The sequence below is a fragment of the Petaurus breviceps genome, unplaced genomic scaffold (genome assembly GCF_028583685.1).
Source record: "Petaurus breviceps papuanus isolate PSGF00001 unplaced genomic scaffold, PetGlider_PUasm1.0 173, whole genome shotgun sequence".
NCBI lineage: Eukaryota > Metazoa > Chordata > Mammalia > Diprotodontia > Petauridae > Petaurus > Petaurus breviceps.
This window is the reverse complement of record NW_027185759.1, coordinates 29179005-29195828: the sequence shown is the minus strand read 5'-3', so window position 1 is coordinate 29195828 and position 16824 is coordinate 29179005. Positions and strand designations below refer to the sequence as shown.

General features: G+C 39.2%; 1 protein-coding gene across 1 annotated transcript in view; it reads right to left on the bottom strand.

Moving 5' to 3' along the window:
• The window catches only part of LOC138157760 (EGF-like and EMI domain-containing protein 1), a 697376-nt gene that overhangs the window by 304807 nt on the left and 375745 nt on the right, over positions 1 to 16824 (bottom strand). Inside the window, exon 4 of the mRNA XM_069083541.1 lies at positions 7278 to 7400. Coding sequence (XP_068939642.1) covers positions 7278 to 7400 — 123 coding nt within the window. The remainder of the gene's footprint in view (positions 1 to 7277; positions 7401 to 16824) is intronic.

Genomic DNA, 16824 nt, shown 5'->3' with positions numbered 1-16824 from the left:
GAGAGAGGGTAAGTGTGAGTGTGTGTGAGAGAGGGTAAGTGTGAGTGCGAGTGTATGTGAGAGTGTGAGGGAGTCTAAGAGAGGGTAAGTGAGAGTGCGAGTGGGTTTGTGAGTGTGGTGGGGGCAGAAGGCATGTGGACATTGTATAAAGTGGCTAGTGAATTATATGTAGGGATGGTTTGGGAAAAGATGAAATGAAAGCTCACTCTTCTATCTACCCAGAGGAAGAGTCTGAGTTTCTGATGGAGGGAGCTGTGTATTATGGCCATGGCACAGGCAGAACGCAGGAGACAGGAAGAGACAAGAATGTTCCTTTCTGACCCCTTTGTTTCCCAGATGAAGAAAGGCAGACACAGACAAGCGAAGCCAGAGGTGCATCCAGGTCATCTAAGTGCCCATTTGCTGGTCTTCCAACTCAACCTCACAGCCCTCTTATATTCGAGAGCAGCCACAGAAGAAACTAGGTACCTGAAACTATGTCATCGGAAAGGGTTTCGCTCAAATTAGAGAGAGGCCAAAGAATTCAATTGGCTATGCAAAGCCCCCACATTCGTGGAAATACCCAACATGTGCTTAAACTTGGTCTGCATTTATGAAAGCAGTCTTAGGAAGGTAAATGAAATTTATCTTTATTAAAAATGAAAATATTATTAAAAGCCTTTTCAAATGATTATTTTATCCCAGTTGTAAGTGGTGCCCAACATCTTTATCCTTTGAATAACTCTCCATAGCATTTACTGTAAATGACCAATAAATAAACATGAATTAGTCATCCCTGTTCTCCCTTCAATTGGTCTAGCTCATTTACACTCTTTTTTCCCATATGAAGTACCTTGAATTTCCAAACAAACCCAAACATTTGAAGTTCAATTATGTATTTAAGCAAATATGAAAGCAATAACTGTTTTGCTGCGAAGCATACAGAATCACTGGAGAGGAGAACCTCCCTGCCAAATAATCACTTATGGAAATTACAAGATGATGGTAATAGAATAAATGGGATGCTGTGGTCGGGTTTGTTCTTGGGTCTGCAGCAACATGGGCCAAAGCAAAGTGGGCCTTTCATGGGAAAAACTTCCAAGCAAACAAAACACCCATTTTACCGATTTAAGCACCCATTTTATTGATTCAACTTAATTACATGAAAAAAATATTAAACACCTGTTATGTACAAGATATTGTACTTAGGGCTGGAGATTTTTATTTTTTCAGTGGAGGTGGGGCAGGCTGGTAAAGGGGGCTTTTTTTCCTGAGGGCTTTGTATGTAAAGACAAAAGCAAAACAGCTCTTTTCTTCAAGGCCCTTATATTCTACTTGAGGAATATAGGTAGAGAGACATATAAAAAAGACATGTTGATAGGCATGTAAATAAGTGATATTCAAACTTATGCAAAGTAATTTCAGAAATGAGAGCACTAGCAACTGGGGATGGGGTGGATATCACAATAGACTTTAGGATTGGCCCCTGAACTGTGCTCTGAAGACATCTCAGAAATCCTAAGATTGGAGATGAAGAGAGAATGCATTCCAGGTGTGACAAACTACTGGGTCAAGGCAAAGACAGGCAGGATATTCAAAGAATTGTATTGATTGCAATTGGCAGACCAGTTTGATTGGACAAGAGAATGTGTGATGTGTGTAATGTGAAGTCAGACTAGAACGGTGGGTGAGAACCAGACTGTGGAGAGCTAGTTGGTGAAAAAGAGTCAGGAAGATGTAAGCTAGAACCCTGCCTCACATATTAGCTGAGGGCCCCTGGGCCTTCTTGTCTGGTGGTGGTGAGAAGCTTGTCTGCTTGGCTCAATTTCCGCATCTGTTCAATGAGGATAAAACAAAGCACTAACCTTTCAGGGTTGCTTTGAGGATAAAATGGGATTATGTGTATATGCATATACATACATACAAGCTTATATACAGTATATATGAATTATACATATGCATCTATATATATGTACATAATATAGGTATACATATATATAGTTTCACACATTTTAATGTGCTATAATGTTAATCAATTTGCATTTCATTTTAGAGGCAAGAGAAGAGCAGTAAAATTTCTAGCATTACTAATCATTATTACCAATAACCTTAAGAAAAGGAAAGAGAGCTACTTGACTGGAATTTAATAAAAAAAGTAATAATTAATTACTTAATTATAGCAAATAAATTAAGGGTTTAGAAGGTGCTTGGTACCACTCAAGGGGTGGAATAAATACAAAATTAGTAACAGTTCCCACTTGACCACAGTAAACCTCTGCTCCACTGGTCTAAGGATGTTGAGAAGGCTAATTGTTCTCTTCAGGGCCCAATTTCTCTTAATTCTTTTATTTATTTATTTTTAAGCTTGATTAAGAAGCACACATATACACATATAAATTTAAAAATAAATCATGTATAATTATGTAAATACATTACATATAAATATATATGCAGTATTAATAAATAAATAAATCTATATTATAAACAGATTTATTTATTTTAAACGGGGGTACCCCTCCCCACTCACGGAGACAAGCACCGTGGGCTGTTATCAGTCTGGTGAGGGGAAGAGCCAGTCATCTGGATCAAGAGAACAGAGCTGGGTGGCCATGGTCAGGTCTCATCCCCCGGTTCCCCAACAGGCTTAGAAGTTTTTACTTTTGCCTGGTAGTTTGTTCTTAGAATGATGTTTGTGTTCCAACAGTTCCAGCACCTTCATGATCTTGACCTTAATCTGTCACACTGGGCACCAGCTGAAATAGGGCTATGACAGCTACTTCTCGAAATCAGCTGACAAAGAACAGGAATGACATCAGGATTCACTCTAACCAAAGTCAGGCAAAGAGCTGTGGAAAGGCGCTACTCTGGTGCCGAGGTCCCCGCTGTGGTGTCATCTCTCCCCCTCCACCATCTCCAGCCATTCTAAAGGATCTGATGTGAAACTCTCAGGCCTAATGTAGTGGTTCTGTTATCACCGTGCAAATCTGCTCTGGTCCTGTGCTTGCAGGGGGTTACTGGGCCAGACTATGACCTGGCTACTGGAGAAATACAGAACACACACCCACACCCACACCCACACCTACATCCATACTGACCCAAGCACATGTATACACATATACCTGCTCACCCCCCCCAACACATTCACACTCCTCCACTCATACACCCAGCACATACACACACATTCACATGCACACACACTACCCATCCACATACATAGATACATTCATCCTTTCCACTTATCCATATACCCACAGAGACTCACCAAGCAAAAGATATACACCCACTCATACCTACCCACCCCCCATACTCACTCCCACAGTCCACCACACATTTACCCATATATGTACATATAAACTCACTCATCCTTCCACATGACCCCTCCACATACATCACCCACTCACAGCTACCTACCCACCCACATGCATACATACACACACGTATACAAGCGAACATATACACACATGTAAACAAGTGAACATATACACACATGTATACAAGTGAACATATACAGGCGAACATATACACACACATTTCAGGGGAGATCCAGAATGTTCTCTCTAGCTGTAGGGAATTCAGTACCACATATACCACCATTCAGGGACAGTGGAGGAAAATCCACTTTCCCAAAACAGAGATGCTGCTTGTTCTCTGTGACTCACTTGGCATTTCGCCACCCTACTTTGTTACTCATTGTTTTGTGATTCTCACAAGGCTCCGTTGATCGGGAAGCAGGGCACACAGGTGCTAACAGCAGGACAACTCAACATGAAATACCTATTTTTTCCTGACCAAGGGAATCCCTGAAGTTCATCTCCAGGATGAAGCTCTGGATGGGTTTCACTTTTTCTGTTGCCTTTGAGGATCTCTGACTTCCCCATGGAAGGATGAATCATGATGGATGTTTAAGGAAGAGGAATCCATGGCCTCCCCTTCCTTAGGAAACAGACCTTGGAGACCTCAAAATCCAAAAGTTGACTGAGGGACCAAATGGTAGCATCAGAAAGTTCAAGGATGTTGTGATTAGAATGGTCTTAAGAGATGGTTTAATCCAACTAAATAATTTTACGGATGAATAATTAAGTATTGAAGCTTTTAGGTAGACTGTTTTTTAGCTATTCTAAAAGATCTAGCTTCTTTGAAGTCCAACATTTTGTGTTAGGAATGAGCCAACAAAACAAAATAAAAATCCAGTTTCTAAGGGAAAAGAAGATTAATTGCTCTCAGTTCCCTTGTGGGAGGAGCCCTAAGTCCACTGGATGCTATGCCTGGTGCTCAAAGACCCTGCCCTCAGCCCAGTTTACTGACAGGTCCTTCCTCTTATGTGCCTGGCCAGATCTTGCCCCTAGATCCCCCATATCCTGCTCACAGATCTGAGCCATCTCCATTCTGAAACATCTGGCAGTGACTCTGACTGTCTGAGCCACCTGCTGAGTTCTCCACTTGCCAATGACATTAGCTCAGGACAGAACTGTGGAAGAATGGGAGGGATGAGATTCCATGACTGAGGGGAAATATTTTCAAAGAGAGGATGGCATGATTCAAATCAAAGGAGGTCAAGGAGATCATGCTTTCATATCATCCATAAGAAAGACAGCCAGGCATAGTCAAAACCAATGGGGCAGCCTGAAAGGAAACATGGAGCTTGTGTAAAGTGGATGCTGCTCTGGACCAGCAATCAAAGACCTGGGTTCAAATCCTGTCTCTGCTATTTACTGCTTTTGTGCTCTTGGACCCATCAATGAACCTTTTTGAGCCTCAGTTTCCTCCCCTGTAAAATAAAGGGATTGGATCAACTCCTCTCCAAAGTCTTTCCTAGATCTAAATCTAATCATTTATTAGCTTATTCATCAAGCATTTGTGAGACACTTTTTCTATGCAGGGCATTATGCATAGAAAGGCATACATCTCCTGCCTTCAAGGAACTTCACATTCTATTCCTTCCTTCCTTCCTTCCTTCCTTCCTTCCTTCCTTCCTTCCTTCCTTCCTTCCTTCCTTCCTTCCTTCCTTCCTTCCTTCCTTCCTTTCTATTTGTACTTATCTATCTAGAACTTAGCACAGAGGCTGACACATAGTAGGCGCTCAATAAATGTATATTGATTGCATATGGGAGGAACAAATATGGACAGAGATAAATATCAAATTTATATAATTTATATAATTATATATTTACATAATTTGGGGGCAGGGCAGTAATTGGTGGAGAAATAAAGATAAGCCTCCAGACAAAGGAGTATTTGTATCAATTTTGGAATGATCTAAAGATTTATTCTGAAAGAGTGTTACAGTGGAAAGAATTTGGACTGAGTCATCGGACCTGGGTTCACACCCCACTTGCAAGGCTTACACCTGTGTAACCAACCAGTTACTTCCAGATCTGAGGCTTTAAAATGAGGCCATTTGACTAGATGGCCCCTGGGGGCTCTCTTAGCTCCAGCATGATGAGCCTCTGTCTCTGAGCTGGAGGGGAGGGGGTAGTGCAGTCTAGTCATGGGAGACAGATTGCCTAAAGGCAAGGAGATGCATGTTGGCATGGCACATAGGGGCCCAGGTTGTAGGCTTGTTTGGCTGGAGCCAAGACTATGTAAAGGAGAGCAATGCACTAATTAGGCCAGTCCTGGTGATACCATCTGTCAGTCAATCAATCAACATTCATTAATTACCTGCTGTGTACTTACTAGCTGCATTCTGCTAAGATTTGGGGATACAAACACAACACAAGACAGTCCTTGCTTTCTAGAAGCTCACAGTCTAATGGGAGAGACAACAAAGAAATAACTATGTTCAAATATTCTGGATAAATTGGAGATAATCACCAGAGGGAAGGTACTAGAATGAAGGAGGACTGGGAAAAGCTTCCTGCAGAAGAGGAAATATTAGCTTGGACCTGAAAGAAGCCAAGAAAGATGGGAGTTGTAGTTGAGGAAGGAGGGAATCCCATGCTTGTCCCTGGTTGAGCTCTTTTCTTTACAATGAAGGGGAAGGAAATGCCTTAGATGTAGAAGATGTTCTCTGGTGGACCCACCTTGAGGCCACATTTTCCAGATGAGGTTTCCCACAGTGATTTATTTGTAATGAGCCCAGTTCTCAGATCATCCCTGGAACTCCCTGGCACACATTAACAAGGGAAGCCTCCTTTCTCCTTCATGAGGATTTCAGGGTCACGTTACTGGAGACACAGATGCCATTGCCATTGCGATTGAAGGCTCACTGTGTCAGTATGTGCTTGCAATGGAAATACAAAGTGCCTGCATGGTCTATTTTAGCGAGTGACATTGTGAGGAGCAAACTCCAAGGATCCGTGCAGAGCAGAGAAGAGAAGGAATCCTGGAAACAGCTTATCAATGTACTTGCTACCACCTAATGACCAGAGTCCCATTTCACCCTGCTGTCCAGACATGGTAGCCCAATGCTGTGATAATTGCTCGAGTCCATCCAGAAAGAAGGTGGCAGCTTTGACAGTCACTAGCACATACCCTTAATTATCCCCCTAGGGGTGTAATTATCTGCACCTGCCCCAGGCTGCTAGCATGCTTTCCCTGTCCAGTCAGAACTAAACACACAAAGATGCTCTGATGCTGCCCTTGGGGGGTGGGGGTGGGGATGGCAGCTAACCCAGAGCTCTCAGCGATTCTGTTTCCTTGGTTTTTGCGGGGAGGAGAGGCATCGCTGTAGTCATCACTCTTTAGAGAAGTCCAAGAGAGGAGGAATTAGGGGCCATGCCACTTTTTTCACTTTGGGTAGCCAACAACCCAACTTAGAGAGGAAAGGGAGGGAGAGGCTTAAGAAACAGGAGGATGCCAGACAGGTTTGGTGAGAGCTCCTTAGGGAATGGATCGGTATTGACAGAGGCCGCTTCAAGCAGGAGAATCCATCCCCTCCTCCCTTTGGTTAATTTCGTCCCTTTATAATCCCAGACTTGACATCTATGAGTATTTTATCATAAGCATTATTTTCACCTTAGAACTAAATGAAGCACTTTCAGAAAACAGGCACTTTACTGAGGGAATTAAATGCACGATTGAAATTCTGTAATCAGTACATGACACAACCAAGCCCGACTCTAATCATATGTTTCTCATAATAAGCCGTTTGAAGTGTTCTTAGGGTTACAATTTTATAATCTAGACATGAGAAGAAGATCTGCACCCTTGACAACGTGGGGCAGAGACACTCCAACTGGCTCCGGATTAAAGGCACGCTCCACCTCCCCCAACCCCCACCCCAACCCGCTGTGTCTGCTTTAGAAAGATGTTCTCCATTGGCTTATCAGCAAGCAGGCAGAACTGAATGTTGTTACCTTTGCAGCCTTTTCCATCTTCTTTCAGCTTCTGGCCAGCTTGGCATTTGCAGTAATAGCTGCCAATTGTGTTACAGCATTGGTCCTGACAGCCGCCATTGTCAATGGCGCATTCGTTCACATCTGCAGGAGAGTGGGGAAGAATTAGCTCCTGGCAGGGAGACTATCCGAAGAGAACCTGACAGGTTGGATCCAGGCCGGACCTGGCAGATTAGGACCCAGACAGAACTTGGCAGGGAGGGACAAGAGGGCCCCTTCAAAAACCGAAGAAACAGGGTGCTTTCTCTCCCACTCATTTATTTAGATAGTTTGAAAGAACTTGGAGGTCTCTAGTAGAAGTGCTTAAGGATATGTCACTAGCCCTAAACTGATGTTTCTATCAATGATTTGGAAAAAAAAAATCCCAAGTTTGCCTATGACATAATGGTGAGAAGAATATATAATAAGTTGGATGACAGAATTAGGTACCTAAGAGATTTTAGAAAGCTGGAATAATGGACTGAGTATCTCATAATTATAAATGGCATTTAAAATGTTTCAAAGTTAGCAAGGCAGTTTGCATATATTATCTCATTTGAGCTTTATGAACACACATATACACACATAAACACACACACATTCCATAACCCTTATTAGGTAGATGGTGGAGTTATTATTTTTCTCATCTTACAGAGGAGAAGGTTCAGAAAAGGTGATAGCCTTGCCCATGATTCCACAACCAGTGAATACAAAAAAAAAATGTGATTGAAATGGATCTCATCTTGATTTCAACTCCAGTCCTTTATATATTCTCTCATTCTCTCCCACTGTGTTTTCCAAACTAATGGATGCATTTTGGTAGGGAAAAGTGCCCCAAGTCCAACAAGTTAACATTTATTAAACACTTTTTATGTTCCTAGGACTATGACCACCAATCAATGTAAAGAAACAGTTGTTCAAGTGCAAGATGGGAGAGACTTGGTTCAACAATTGTTCATGTGAAAATGATTGGAGGGTACTGGGGGAATGGCATGTTCAATGAGTGAAGAGTATGGCATGGCGGTCCACAAAGCTAGCAGGAGTTTTAGCTGAATCAGAGAACCAAAGTGTTCAGAACTATATTTTTTGTGTCATGGATTCCCACCCCACGTGGTAGTCTGGTGAAACATAGGTATGAACCCCTTCTCAGAATAATATTTCTAAGTGCATCAAATACAATCATAGCATTACAACTTAAATATTAGTGAAAATAAAAGATGCAATTACTTCCTTCCTCCTCCAAGTTCATGGACACGCTGAAATCTATCCACATATGCTTTGTGGATACTGGTTAAGAAACACTCACTCAGAGTAATAGAGACTATGCTGCTTGTAATGTGCTCTGGTCTAACTACATCTGAAGTATTCTGTTTGTTGAGAAGATAAAGTGAGGCAAAATATGTATGATGCTTTGTAGACCTTAAAATACAATACAAGGTATCCCAAAAGTCTTAGTGAAGTTTTAAGCTATTAAAGTTTACATTCTATAGAAATAATAATAGCAGTAATAATAATAATAATAATAATAATAATAACTAGTTGTTGTTTATTTGTTTTCTTTGTATCCAACTCTTAATGACAACATTTGGGATTTTCTTGGTCATAATACTGGTGTTTCCTTCTCCAATTCATTTTACAGGAAATGTAAAACTGAGGCAAGCATGGTTGGTAACTTGAGGGTGACACAGAGAATAAGTATCTGAGGTTTGATTTGAACTCAGGTCCACCTGACCCCAGGGGCAGCACTTTATCCACGGCCATTTAGCTGCCCTTATTGTTGTGATAGAAATTGCTGAATTTGAGTCTTCTAGAAAAGGATGATAAGGATGAGAAGATTTAGTGGTCTACCATATTAGAATCTATCAAAAAACCTACAGGATTCTCATTCAATTACATTTGGAATGATTACCTGAGGAAGAGAAAGTTCAGGGATACTCTGCCAGCTAAGTGTGTAAACAGGAAGAGGTATTACCTGGCTCTCTTTGTTCTCAAAGAGCTGAACTAGGAGCAGTATGTCAAAGTACAAAGCCAGGTAGATTTTTTTGTATGCTACAAGGAGAAACAAAGAAACAAACCTGCCTTGCAATCTGCGTCATACTAAAGTGTAATGAGAGGCTTTAGAAGTTGGTAATTTCTCCTTCCCAGAGAACATTCAACACAGACTGAGACGACTTACTCCTTGGTATGAATATATCTCCTTTGGGAGGGAAACTGAACTAGATGAACTCTGATTTCCCTTTCAATTCTAACGTTCTGTAAAATCCTGAAAAAGACAAAAGATTTTCAGTGGTGATGGGAGAATAGGAACTCACCATTCAAGATATGTGAACAATGATTGTGCCATGAAGGTACCTAGGGTGGATCAATAGATGTTGTTACCTTGGGAAAGAAATTGGGAATTTCTGCTCCAAATAATCTCAGAAACAGGTTCATGTGTAGGTTTACAAATATGTAATAGCTGACATTTTACAATATTCTCAAGTTTGTGAGATATTTTACATATACCGTCGCCTTTGATCCTCACACTAACTTTATGAAATAAGTACTACAGACATTAGAAGTTTCTTTGTAGAATTCAAGAAAGTATGCTTCAATGCCTAGACACTTAACTCACAGCACTGCCCTTTTAAGATACTTTCCATAGTTAACTTGGGCAGAGACTTCAAATTCCTTCTTTCAATGACTTATAATTAATGACACTTTCAACAAAAAGATACTATAGCCAAAAGAAAATGGAATCTGGAATAGTGATCTAATGGATGAAGGTGATCCTTATTTTGTACCCCAACTCCAACCTCCTTCTACCAAACAATGCAACAGTTAGCACAAGAGGAAAGGCAATGCATTTGGAGTTAGAAGGTGGACAGGAGTTAGTGTGGTTCTGTTAGGAAATTGGCTGGTGCTGTCCAAGCATATTTAGCATATTTTAACCATAAGGCAGCATCTACAGTGTGGGTTTTTTCATACTTTGATCTTGAAGCTATCCCATTAAATTATGTAGCTCACAGGAAGTAATTTCTTAGGAATAAACCCAGGGTAGTAATACTGCTCCTCATGGTAATAGTAAGTAACACAGGATTACATATTTAGAGCTTGAAGGAACCTTCCATATAGTTCATATAGTTTATTCACCTCATTTTATAGACTTGGAAACATTGAGTCCCAGGAAGTAAAAAGGCTTGTCATAGTGCTGCATAGTTAGCGATTTGCTACATCCCTTGAATCCAGAAATCCAGTGATCTTTCTAATACCCTTCTTCCATGTCAAATTTTAAAGCTTTCAAAGCATATACAGGCAATATACATGTGTGCATATATACACAATACATATATAACATATGATGTGTATATAAATATAATATTGTTTGTATGTATATGTAAAACACATGAATATGTATTATGTGTATATGCATATATTTAGAGATGTCATTTGATGCTCAAACAGCCCTGTGAGATAAGTACTAAAGATATTATCATCACCAATTTACAAATAAGAAAACTGAATCAGAAAGGTCAAATCACTTTCCCAGGGTCATATAGCTAGTAAGACACCAAGGTCAGTTCTAAACCAGTCCCTCTGAACTGCAAGTTCTGGACTTCGTCTACTTCATGAGCTTATTTCTGAAAGCCCTATGAGGTACATATTATTATTATTGTTCCCATGTTACAAATGAGAAAACTGATGCTCTGGGAAATCAAGGCAGTGGCCATGGTCACTCGAATAGTGTCTGAAAAGGGATTTGAATTCATCTCTCCTGATGTTAATCTAGGGCTTCTCCCTCTAATTTATTAAGTAGGTCTGTCTCTCTCTTCCTTTGCTAACAAATTATTGTAGCACACAATGATTATCTTTTGGGGAAGATATTTCAGAATAAGGACAACTTTACCTTTGTTGTCCTTACTTCTAGACATGGCATTCTGTCACATCAATTTTTTTTTAGTGCAAAGCTTGTGTTTAATTTACTTGTCATTTTTTTTAAATGGAAGATACCAAAGTTAATTTTTTTCTAGTTGGTAGATGAAGGTCTTAGGGTTCTTTATTGTTGGGACTGCCAGTGATGCAATCCATTTTCTATTAGCTATGGAGTCTCAAAGTACCTGGCTTCATTCAGTCAGTCCTCAGATAACTCATGCTTGAGAAGGCAACATGGGATCTGGAATTTTCTTATCCTCTGGGAGGCTCTTATGATTCCACTGATTAATATCAAAAGTCCTCAAGACAGTGTTCTAGGAGCCCCTGTGGGTTTGGAGCTGCTCTCTAGACTACAGTCACAGGAGGTTGGGAGGCAGTCTAAACTCCCCCCCCAACAGCAGCAGACCCTCGCCGATCTGCCACCTGTGAACATCAATCATTCTACTCTGTGGCAGTTTTTGAAGGCAGTTCACAAGGAATGTCACAATTGGGAAACACAGGCATGGTGTGTTTCATCCATATGGCTAATCTGGACACTTCACAGAATCATTTAATATAAGAGCTGGAAGGGACCTCAGAAACCCTCCAGTCTAACTGGCACTTAAAAAAGCCTTCCTCTACAATTTGCCTGACAAGTGGTCATTAAATCTCTGTTTGAAGACTTCTACTGAGCAGCCTGTTTCAATAACTCTAATTGTTTTCGTTGTTGTGTTTTCCCCTAATGTCGAGCCTAAATGTGCTACTTTTCAACTTCTACCCATCATCCTTAGCTCTGGAACCAAATAGAACAAATCGAATGACACAGATAAATAGCTAGGTAATCAGCAGCAGAACTTAAGAATCAGGAAGACCAGTGCTCAAATGCTGCCTCAGACTGACTGCGTGATCCTAGGCAAGTCACTTAACCATAGTCTGACTACATTTCCTTTTCAGTAAAATGGGGATAATAACACCTACTTCCCAGGGTGTTTATGAGAATAAAATCTTTTCTATAAAAATACTATTAGTATACTCAAGATGACTTTTAAAAATAACTTTTCAGTATGCATATAGATATATAAAATTAATAGACATTGATTTTCTTTCCTACCACCTTTTCCTCTTTTATCACTTATTTTCCCTCCCACTGCCCTCCCCCATTGAAAAAAGTACCAAAAAAGCACTTGTAAAAATATGTATAGTCAAGCAAAAAAAAAAAAAATCGCTGCACGACCATGTCCAAAATACATTTCATTATGCATCCTGAGTCTATCTCCTCTGCCAAGAAGTGGGTAACGGATTTTATCATCATTCTTCTATGATTGTGGTTGGTCATTGCGGTGATCAGAATTCTTCAATTCTCCTTTAAATAAGTTTTCATTCTTCAATATCATTCCTAAAACATAGGGCTTTGAAATTAAACATTCGACTAGAGATGAGATTCACCATGAAAGAATACAATGGAGTCTCTGGATGATGGAGTGCCGGACTTGGAGTCAGGGCAATCTGAGCTGAAATCAAACCTCAGATTCTTAATAGTCACATGACCCTGAGTAAGTCACTTCATTTCCCTAGGCCTCAGTTTCCTCATCTAGAAAATGAGGGAGTTTGACTCAAAAATGAGGAAGCAGACCTTAGAGGTTTCATAGAGTTCTAAATCTAAAATCTTATGAATGCTCTGGATTTTATGCCCCGATTATTGTAGCACAAGACCACCTTGGATGTGGGGGCTGTTTCTCTACCTGGTTCATTCATATCAAACCTGTCATGCATTAAAATCCCTTCATAATCCTTTACCTACAAGCTACTATTTAGCCTTGCCTACTCATATTATACTTATTTAGCTGACTTTTTCAACTCAAGTAGGACTTTACATTTATCTCCATTAAGTTTCACTTTTTTAAGATTCAAGCCATTATTTTAACTTGCTTTCAAGTCTAGCAAATCTCTGGCATTTCATAAGTATTTAACAAATTTTTGTTGACTGATCGACAGGTGTCATGTTAAGGAACTGGCACTCCTAGTTATTTTTATTTTTATTCTTGTTTTGAGTAAGCAATTTGTGAATAGGGATTGCCTCACTTAAATACAATTTATGCTAGCCAAAAGGCATCACCCGTACTATACTGAAGTAGCTCAGAAGAAAAGCGAGATGTACAAATTTAGATATACAAATTTATATGTCCCTCCCCAATGGTCATGTGGCCTATTTGTCCCCAACTTGTGGTAGAGCCTTCCAAGCTGATATTGGCATGATCAGCCATGCCAGACATATTGTACATTGACCCCAATATCGTGATGTCATTTTAGTCCTCTTTGATAACCAAGGACAAAGAACAACAACAATATGGGATTGCTTCATTCACTCTTTTTGTTTCACTAAACTTCCTAGATAAGGTTTCTAGTCTAGCGTATAATAAGCACTTAGTGTTTTTTGATGGATCAGCTGATTGATGTTGAAATGATGTTTTTGTGAGAAAGTTTGGGGGTGGTTTTTATGTCTTTTAAATTGAGGAAAGACTGCAAAAAAGTTTTGTTTTTGTTTTTTGATGACTGAGAAGGAACTTTAACAGTAAGAGGTACCTGGAATGCCATTCTCATCTGAAACTGGGGAGAAATTTTCCTTTTCTCCATGTGCAGAGAAAATCAAGACTGTGAACAGCTTTTAGCAGTAGCATTGTTTGGTTGATAAGAGAACTTTAGGGCTAGATTATAAACCAAAAAGACAGGGCAAACTATACTTATGAAATAATGCTATGTAAGAGATCAAAAAATAAGTTATAGTAGTGGTGAAATTTTAGTTCACTTAAAGAGTTACCTTTTCTTATACTCCTTACATTAGAACAAAAGATTTATGGATAATTGAGGCAAAATGGGTCATGTAGACCAACTGTCATCATATTGGCCAATTAAGGAAGAGGAGCCCTAAAACTAATTTTACTTAGTGTACAGACTTCTCGGTTCAGGTATATGCCTTGAAAACCTTTGAGTTAAAAACTACTGCTTATACATTTTTTTCTTTAAAAAGATATAATTCTATAAAGTATATTTTAACAAAGTAGTATGCCCAGGACTGGAAAAACAAAACAAAAACAAATAACCAGGAAACAATGGAATACATGCTCATTTCATCCCCATTACTAGTATGAGATGTCTGGGATGCTATTCAAATAGGATATTGGGTTGAAATCTTTGCTGTTTCTCTATCTATCAATAAAACTAAGACCGTGGATAGTCTTGAGCAGTTCTGTTGTCTGACTGATAAGTGCATGTCAGGATTAGATTGTGAAGCAAAAAGACTAGACCAACTATCCTTAGAAAATGATAGTGGATGACCCTAATTTTCTTGGATTTGAATTTTCTAGAAACTGAAAATTTCATCATTGCAATGTTGAAAATATCTTATAATTCATCTTGTTGAAATTGATAATAGAATTCAACATCAAATGAACTTCTCATTGGAGTGGTCCTGGAACATTACATTACCTATCAAAAATGATTCATAATCACTCATTTTAATTTCATCTAGCTATTCACATAAAAAAATAAATGAATAATATTTGGCTATCATGCATACTACAGCAACCAATCACACAGACAACCTGAAGAGCTCATCCCTTTTCACATATGTCTGGGACTGAGATGGAAGGGAAGCCTTGACCACCTTTGGGAAATTGCAAAGTGCCTTTTGCGATTCCAAGATTTTCCATGAACCAAGGTATGCCTCTGAAAAGATCAATATTGTTCTCATGATACCATGTGGCTGCAAGTCATGGACCATTACTATTTGTAAAGATATTAATTTCAGGATAAACTGAATGGCAAAGGAGATCTACTCATTAAAAAAAAAGCTTTTGCATGAACAAAACTAACAGAACTAGAGAAAGAAGAGAAATCATAGAATGGGAAACAACCTTGGCATGGAATGTCACTTATAAAAATCTAATATCAGAGGAAGACAGGAAAATTACAGAAATATGCAAGGCCAAGAGGTATTTCTCAATCAATAGCAGGTCAGAGAGTAAGAAGTTTTTTTGTAATAAGAATAGATATTAGTGGCCACATGAAATGATATTCCAAATCACTAAAATAAAATAGGTGCAAATTGAAACAACTCTGGGATTTTCGCTCATTCTTCACTAAATTGCAAAAATGACAAATATGGGCGGCCAGGTAGCACAGCAAGTAAGAGCACTGGCTCCAGTGTTGAGAAGACCTGGAGATCGAATCCCAGGCTCACACACTTAGCACCCACCCAGAAACACCTGGTCGTGTAACCTTGAGCAAGTTACTTAACCCCAATTGTTTAGGGGCGGCCAGGTGGCTCAGCGAGTAAGAGCACAGGCTCCAGTGTCGGGATGACTTGGATCAAATCCGGGCTCAGATACTCAGCACCACACCCAGAAATAACTGGCCTTGTAACCTTGAGCAAGTTACGTAACCCCGATTGCTTAAAAAAAAAAGACAAATAACAAAAAGAATCGTTGTTGAAGTAGTTGTGGGAATTCAGGTACACTAATAGAAGGTTGTTAGAGCTATAAATTGATTCGGCTTTGGGAAAGTCTAGGATTACCTGAGAAAAAGTGAATAAATATTGATGTTCTCCCCTTTGCCATATATCCCTAGGAGTGCAAGATAGAAAGAAAAGTCTAATGTATAGTCAAATATTTGTAGGAAAACACTCTAGGGTAGCAAACATGACAGAAAACGAACCTGTGAACTGGAGGATGGTTAACACATCATGGTATATTAATAGACTAGTGGCGTGAAGAAAGAAATGACAAATCTGAAAAAGTCAGAGGGACATGGGAAGAGTATATAAACTGATGCAGAAAGAAAGAAGCCAAGTCAGGCACAATGATTGCCATAGTATAAATCAGAAGAACATTAAAGTAAAGATGAATTCTGAGTGATTATGATAACCAATCATGGTCCTGGAGACCAAATAACAAAATCCTCTCTCATCTTAGAGGGGAGTTTAGAGAGTATAACAGAGGTAGAAGGTTCCATAAATGATCAAATGTGTTTGCTGTATTCATTTTTGAAGGGGGGTAGGGATTATGTGGTTTTCTTTTTTCTTTCAATAAGATACTTTATGTCTTTCTTTCAAAACATACCCAGAAATGACTGTAATGCAAAAACAAGAAGCATAAATAACTCATTTAAAAAGAAACAAATAAATGATGATGGGTGTCAACCTGACACAACCAATAAAAATTAACGAAAAAAGTCTATGACAGTAGTTTTAAGTTGAAAACAATAAGGACACAGATAGAAAAGAAACATTTGGCATTGCTGATTGCCACAAAAGACAAGAAAATACAATTCAATTATCATGATTTGAAATTACACTTTGATAAGATATTTAAAGTATGGTTAAATTCAATCTATTGTCTCATTTTCAGTGCCATTCAAGATTGCATATAAATTTGCCATTTCAAAAGCAAGAAGAATCACAAAGAATCTCTGACATACATTAAGTTTTCCAGGTTAGGACTGACAAAAGTTCAATGATTTTATCCAGGCCATCAATCCATCTGCCCTGGTATACTTCAGGCAATTGGAAACTCAAATGTAAAGCTTGAGAGAGATTTGAATTATGATTCTATTTGTATGACAAGATGTAAAATCTTTATCT